This window comes from Lathyrus oleraceus, chromosome 6 (genome assembly GCF_024323335.1).
Source record: "Lathyrus oleraceus cultivar Zhongwan6 chromosome 6, CAAS_Psat_ZW6_1.0, whole genome shotgun sequence".
NCBI classification, from domain to species: domain Eukaryota; kingdom Viridiplantae; phylum Streptophyta; class Magnoliopsida; order Fabales; family Fabaceae; genus Lathyrus; species Lathyrus oleraceus.
The window spans coordinates 267,575,341-267,582,368 of NC_066584.1; the positions used below are offsets into that span (position 1 = coordinate 267,575,341).

A 7,028-nucleotide genomic window follows, 5' to 3' on the forward strand; every position below is an offset into this window, starting at 1 on the left:
CAGGTTCAACAAGGTTATTTAGTACTGTTGAAGGGATCCAAAGCCATGGACAATGCGTTAACGGATAAAAAAAACGACTATGGTAGAGAAAGCCCACAACTCCATCTTATTGAGCCTTGGTGATAAGGTCCTTTGTCAGTTTTCGAAGGAGACGATGATATTGCGGTTATGGGTGAATTTGGAAAGTTTGTACATGACCCAATCGTTGGTCAATCGCCTCTACCTGAAGTAGGCTATGTATTCAGTCAAGATGAATGAAGAAAAAGTTCTGGATAAGGAGTTAGATATGTTCAACAAGTTGATTCTTGATCTTGAAAATATCAATGTCAAGATCGAGGACTAAGATCAAACACTGTTGTTGTTGTTGTGTGCTTTTCCCATATCAGATGCTCACTTCAAAGAAACTCTCTTATATGTAAGAGAGTCTCCGACCTTTGAAGAAGTTCAATCAGCCGTGTATTCTAAGGAGTTAAATGAACGAAATGAGCACAAGCCATCTTCGACTTAATAAGGCCTGTCGGTTAAGGAGAAATTCACAAAGTGAGGTGGCAAGTATGACAAGAAGAAGGGTAAAAGTCAGCATAAGTCTCATATTGGTTATGCATCTGGTATTTGATGTTACCTCTGTAAGAAAGAGGGTCATACAAGAAAAGTGTGCCATGAAGGCCTGAAAGATCATAGAGGTAAGGATAATGGCAACACAACCATTGTTCAAGATAATTTCGACTCATTTGATGTTCTTGTGGCTTCAAGCCACGACTCAAGTAAAGAGTGGTTTATAGATTCAGGTTGCACTTGGCACATGACTCCAAACAAATATCTGTTCGAGGAAATATATGATCAAGATGGTAGATATGTATTGCTTGGAGATAATAAAGCTTGAAAGATTGTAGGTGTTGGATCTGTGAGATTCAAGCTTCATGATGAGTTAGTAAGATTGTTGATGGAAGTCAAGTATGTACCTGATTTGAAGAGAAATTTGATTTCTCTTGGTGAATTCGACAAGAAAGGATATATTTTTCAAGGATAGAAAAGTATTTTAAAAGTCATGAAGGGGTCGAAGGAAGTCTTAAGAGGCGTGAAGAAACAAGGCTTTTATACCCTTGAAGGTGAAATTATGAATGGCTCTGCAGATGTTGCATCCACGAAACCTTTGTTGAAAATAGAAATTTAACACATGAGATTGGGCCATTTCAGTGAAAGGGGTTTGGTCAAATTGGGAAACAAAATCTACTTAGTGGAGACAAATTCGAAAAGCTAAGGCTTTGTGAACCTTCTGTACTTGAAATATCTTGCAAAGCGAAGTTCAATAAAGGAAAACAAAGAACACATGGATCTCTTGATTACATCCATGTTGATCTTTGGGGGCCTGCAAGGTGTCCATCACATTCAGGAGCAAGGTATTTTCTATCCATAGTTGATGATTATTCCATAAAGTTATGGGTATTCATCAAGAAGACTAAGCATGGAACTTTTCAGAACTTCAAAAGTTGGAAGAATCTAGCAGAAAATCATATTTGCATAAAGGTTAAGAGGTTGAGAACCGATAATGGCCTTGAATTTTGCAATGGGATGCTCGACAGTTTTTGTGTAGCCTCTGGTATTACAAGGAACATAACTACTACAGGTACTCCCCAATAAAATGGTTTTGTTAAAAGGTTTAATCGAACCATTTTGGAAAGGGTTAGATGCATCTTGACTAGTGTTGGGTTAAAGAAGGTGTTTTGGGAAGAGGTTGTTTTGACAATAACATATCTGATAAACAGATGTCCTTCAATTGCATTAGATATGAAGACACACGGAGAAGTTTGGTCGAGACATCCACGAGGTCTCGAGAAACTTAGAGTATTTGGTTGCATAGCCTATGCTCACATTAGGCAAGACAATGTTGAACATAGAGCTCTAATATGCATATTTATGGGATAGCCTAAAAGAGTCAAAGCTTATAGGTTATGGTTCCTAGAGTCAGGACGCATGAGCTGTATCACCAATCGAGATGTAGTTTTTAATGAAATTGAGAAGGATTTCAAAAAAACTGATGACGTTAGTCGAAGTGCATGGATATCTGAAGATGAGTTGGAATAAGAAGATATTCCTGTTGACATGGAGCATGTCGATGCTGAGTTGCGTATACTAGATCATGTCAAAGAAGAAGCACAAGATTCCGAAGATACTGAGGAAGTTGAGGAAAATTTCGATGACTACCTGTTGGCAAGAGATAGGCCGAGAAGGGTCATCAAACCACCTCAAAGAATTGGGTATGCAAATCTCATAGCTTATGCCTTAATCTCTGCAAGTAAGGTTCTAGATGAAGAACCTAAAGACTATAAGGAAGTTATAAGGATTAGAAATAAGATTGAAGGATTGAAGGCCATGGATGATGAGATGAAGTCTCTTCATGACAACCATACATAGGAATTAATCAAGAAATTTGTTGGAGCCAGGTTTGTCAGTTGTAAGTGAATTTTCAAAGTTAAGGAAGGAATCAAAGGAGTGACGTCAAAGAGATACAAGGCAAGATTGGTCACAAGGGGTTTCACTCATAAAGAAGGTGTCGACTTCAATGATGTGTTCTCTCCTGTTGTGAAGCACGTGTCCATTCGAATGTTACTTGCCATGGTGGCGCATTTCGATCTAGAATTGGAACAAATTGATGTGAAGACTGCTTTCTTGTATGGATATCATTTCAAACATTTGTGATGAGGAAATCGGGAGGGTGTGAAGAAAGGGGAAAGAAAGATAATGTGTGCAAGATGAATAGATCTTTATATGGACTGAAACAATCTCATCGATAGTGGAATAGGAGATTCGACCAATGTGTTTACTTCAGATTTCGACCAGGAAATTCATTTGATATTGTGTTGCTTTATGTGGGTGATATTCTCATAGAAAGCAACAATGTCAAGGATGTAATGTAGGTGAAGGCTGAACTCAATAAGGAGTTCGATATGAAGGATCTGGGAGCTGCATCCAGGATTCTTGGGATTGACATTCGAAGAGACAAAAAATAACCCAAATTATACTTATCTCAAGTGACATACCTACGGAAGATTCTCGACAAGTTTGGTATGTAAAATTCAAAGCCTATTGTGATTCTGACAAACCCTCAATTAAAGATGAGTATAGATCAGTGTTCTAGTACTGAGTTGAAAGAACTTATATGAATAGCATCCCATATGCTAACATAATTGGTTCTTTGATGTATGTTATGGTTTGTACTAGACCCGATATAGTATATGCAGTATGTCTTGTAAGCATGTACATGGAGAATTCTGGAAAGGCTCATTGACAAGCATTGAAGTGGATTCTAAGGTACATAAATGGGTCTCTAAACAGAGTCCAAATTTATGGTGGAACATATGGTGAAAATAGTAAAGCAGAAATCGAAGGGTATGTAGACTCTGATTATCCAGGTTGTATGGATTCTAGAAAATCTATTTTTCTATATGTGTTCAATGTGTTTGGCACAACAATCAGTTGGAAAGTAACACTTCAAAAGGTTGTTCCCTTCTCAACCACTGAAGCGGAATATATCACCCTCACTGAAATTGTGAAAGAAGCATTGTGACTTGAAGGTTTTGCTAAGGAGCTGAAACTTCAAGGTCGAGTTATCATTGTTAAATGTGATAGTCAAAGTGAGAAACACTTGTAAAAGAATTCAGCCTATCATGAGCGAACCAAGCCCATCGATGTGAGGCTACATTTCATCAGAGGGATAATCGGGTATGGAGAAATCCAAGTGTTGAAGGTTTCGACAGATCACAACGTTGCTAATATGATCACCAAGACATTGCCAAGTAGCCATTTTTCCCACCATATGCATTTGATAAAGTTGCGTAAAGAAATCTAGTTTGTTCCAAGGTGGAGATTTATGAGATATTGGATCGAACACTAGTATGGTCGAAGGGTAGCTTCTTGGTTCGACAAATCGATATGAACTTAGCATACCGTCGAAGTCTGTTCACATATGCTAGGATTGTTAAAATTTCGAATTGGGCCTGTTTGTTATGCCCAATTGTTAAGTTAGTTTCTTCTTTAAGTTAGTTTGTGTATCTGCCTGTGTGTAAAAGCTCATTAGTTTAGTATGTTAGTTTCCTGATAAATAACATACTAGTCTCTCATCATTGTATAACATAAATCCTAATTAGGGTGACAGAGATTATTTGCTATTCTATAGTACTTGTAATCTTGTTTCCAAGAGAAAGTAAAAAAATAACAGTTTATAACCATTTTCATTATGTTCTTCTTGCTTTTCTCTTTTCTATCCTTGTAGATTACTTGCCAATCAAAAAACCGATTATACTTTATTATTACGACACCGTTTTTCACAATATGTGACATGATTATATATCACCAATAGTTATCTCTTCAGAATTTTACTATCATTTCTCTATGGAGCCAAATCGATACGGGTATGGGTTTATCCATGATTAAGTAAAGTTGGGCCTGTAAAGAGATGGACTGATTTCTCTTCGATCTATATACTGATAAGAACAATAAAAAACATGAGCTACAGCGTAAATACCGATAAAGAGACACTTGAAATAAAATGTGGAGAAACAGATAAAATTATAATGTTTCATTCTATTGAAAGGTGATATAGACTTGAACTTCAAAAACTTTAACTTTTGACGAAAAAAATTCAACAAACGTAATTGAAATTATTTGATGTGTTTCTTGAGCATGTGATTTTAAATCACCGATCTAATAATATTTTAAAACATTTGCATCATCAATACTATAAACCACAATACAAAACTATGGTCATATTTGTTGATGGAAAATTAAATACATATCAAAGACAGCGAACAATAGGAATCAAACATAGGTCATCTTTTCTTTCTGCTGTTATCCCAAATGACTCAGTCATATCGAGTTCTTCATTCTTCATATCATTGGGAAGCTTCCAATCAAAGTGGTAAAGTAATTGAGCAAGAGGCAGTTCAACATTGGGTAAGGCAAATGCAATTCCTGGACACATCCTTCTCCCAGCACCAAATGGTATGAATTCAAAGTCCGTGCCTTTGAAATCAGTTGTGTTATTCACAAACCTCTCAGGTTTAAAACTCTCAGCTTCAACCCAATACTTTGGATCTCTTCCAATAGCCCAAGCATTGACCAACACCCTTGTCTTAGCAGGAATCTCATACCCATTGATTTTGCATCTCTCTCTACTTTCTCTTGGAAGTAACATAGGTATCATAGGATGCAACCTTAGTGTTTCTTTTATGACAGACTTTAAATATGTCAATTTGTGCAGCTCTGTCTCATCTACATACCCTTTTTTATCAAACACTCTTCTTACCTCATCTTGTGCTTCTTCCATTACCTTTGGATTCTTTACCATCTCAGACATACCCCATAACACAGTCCCGGACGATGTATCAGTAGCAGCAGCAAAAATGTCCTGCAAACATTAACAATAACATATATATGCAAATTTATAAATTAGTCTTTTTTTTCTTCACAAGTATAAAATAATCGTGTTAATTGTAAACTAACCAGAATGATTGATTTCATAGTTACATCAGTAATGCGATGTTGTGAGTGTTCATTTTCGTGTTGAATCTTGAGAAGAGCATCGACTATATCTTCATCCCTGCCTGGTTCCCGCTGAATGCTTTGGTGCTCGTCTATAATATCTTGCATTATCATATCAATTTCATTGTGAAGTTTTTGATATTTCTTCTTTACGGTACTCATCTTTTGAAGTATTTTAATAGAAGGATACAAATCAGCAATACAAAACCCTCCCATCAAAGTTAACATTTCATCGAGTGCTGATCTGAATGCTTCTTGATGTTTACTTCTTTTTCCAAAAGCTGCCCGAGCCGTTATCCCAAACGTCATTTCAAAAACCTTATGAGAGAGATTAACAACTGATCCCTCACTTGCAGTTATTGATTTAACAAGATCTAACACCTCTTCTTCTCTTATCGACCTAAACGACTGGACACGCTTTACACTCAACAGCTCCATAACACACATCTTCCGTAATTGCCTCCAGTGTTCATCAAATGCAGAGAAGATAATATCGGTAGCGTTGTAACTAAATATTGTGAACGTCATAAGATTTGGCCTATCACAAAAGCTGAGGTCATGTGTTTTCATAATATCTTTGGCGATTTCGGGTGAACTAACTATTATGTAGGGTACCTCACCAAGTTTTAGGAACATCAAAGGTCCATACTTTTGTGCCAAATTTTTGAGGGAATGATGAGGCAATGAGCTGCTAATAATCTGATGTATGTTCCCTATGAAGGGCAGTGTCCATGGCCCTGGTGGTAAATTGGTGTTAGATGTTTTCGAACTACTCAAGCTTTTAAGTATTTTAAATAGTACCAAGAGGGAGAGAACGGATATTGCCATGAAGGTAAAGTTTGAAAAATGGCTGTGAAGCTCCATGAGTATAGACTGTAGAGATAATAATGATGTTTAGATTTAGGAATCTATATATACAGAAGACTCACATCAAGATAATAATGTAGTCTTATAAAGTATTACAACAATAATACACATGATGCATTATTTCACTTGTTTCAAAGGTGGTTTAAAAAAAATATTCTCCAAAATTTAAATATTATTTAAAAATAATTTTTACTCGTATGGAATATTTTTATTATTCTATTTTTGTTTTTTATGATGATTATTTTATCAAAAAAAATTTATCACACCGCTTTCTATTTTTGTATTATTACAATTTATTCCAGTGTTATTAAAAATTAATCACAAAATTGAAATATTTATTGAGATATTTTAAACACTAATTAAATAAATCATATTTGTTGATTAACTAGTGTTTTCTTCATAGGAAGAATACTACGATACCTTAGAGTTTAATTGAGCATGGATTCATTATTTAATTATTAAATATGATGTTATTTTTTATATTAGTTTAATTTAAAGGATGCTACGTAGAAAAAGGAGTGATTTAATGGTTACGGTTAGGGATTTTCATTTTCCTTTAACTAGATTTTATTAAAATAGTAATTTTGGATTCATTAACACTTAGATCGGGCTAGTATTTT

General features: G+C 35.5%; 1 protein-coding gene across 1 annotated transcript; it reads right to left on the reverse strand.

Moving 5' to 3' along the window:
• Positions 1-4,673: 4,673 nt before the first annotated feature.
• On the reverse strand, positions 4,674-6,421 carry LOC127097752 (cytochrome P450 71D10). Its single transcript, XM_051036243.1, has 2 exons — positions 5,503-6,421; positions 4,674-5,407 (listed from the first exon to the last, which is right to left on the reverse strand). The coding sequence occupies exons 1-2, from the start codon at positions 6,403-6,405 to the stop codon at positions 4,796-4,798; spliced, it is 1,515 nt and encodes a 504-aa protein (XP_050892200.1). The 5' UTR covers positions 6,406-6,421; the 3' UTR covers positions 4,674-4,795.
• Positions 6,422-7,028: the final 607 nt, after the last annotated feature.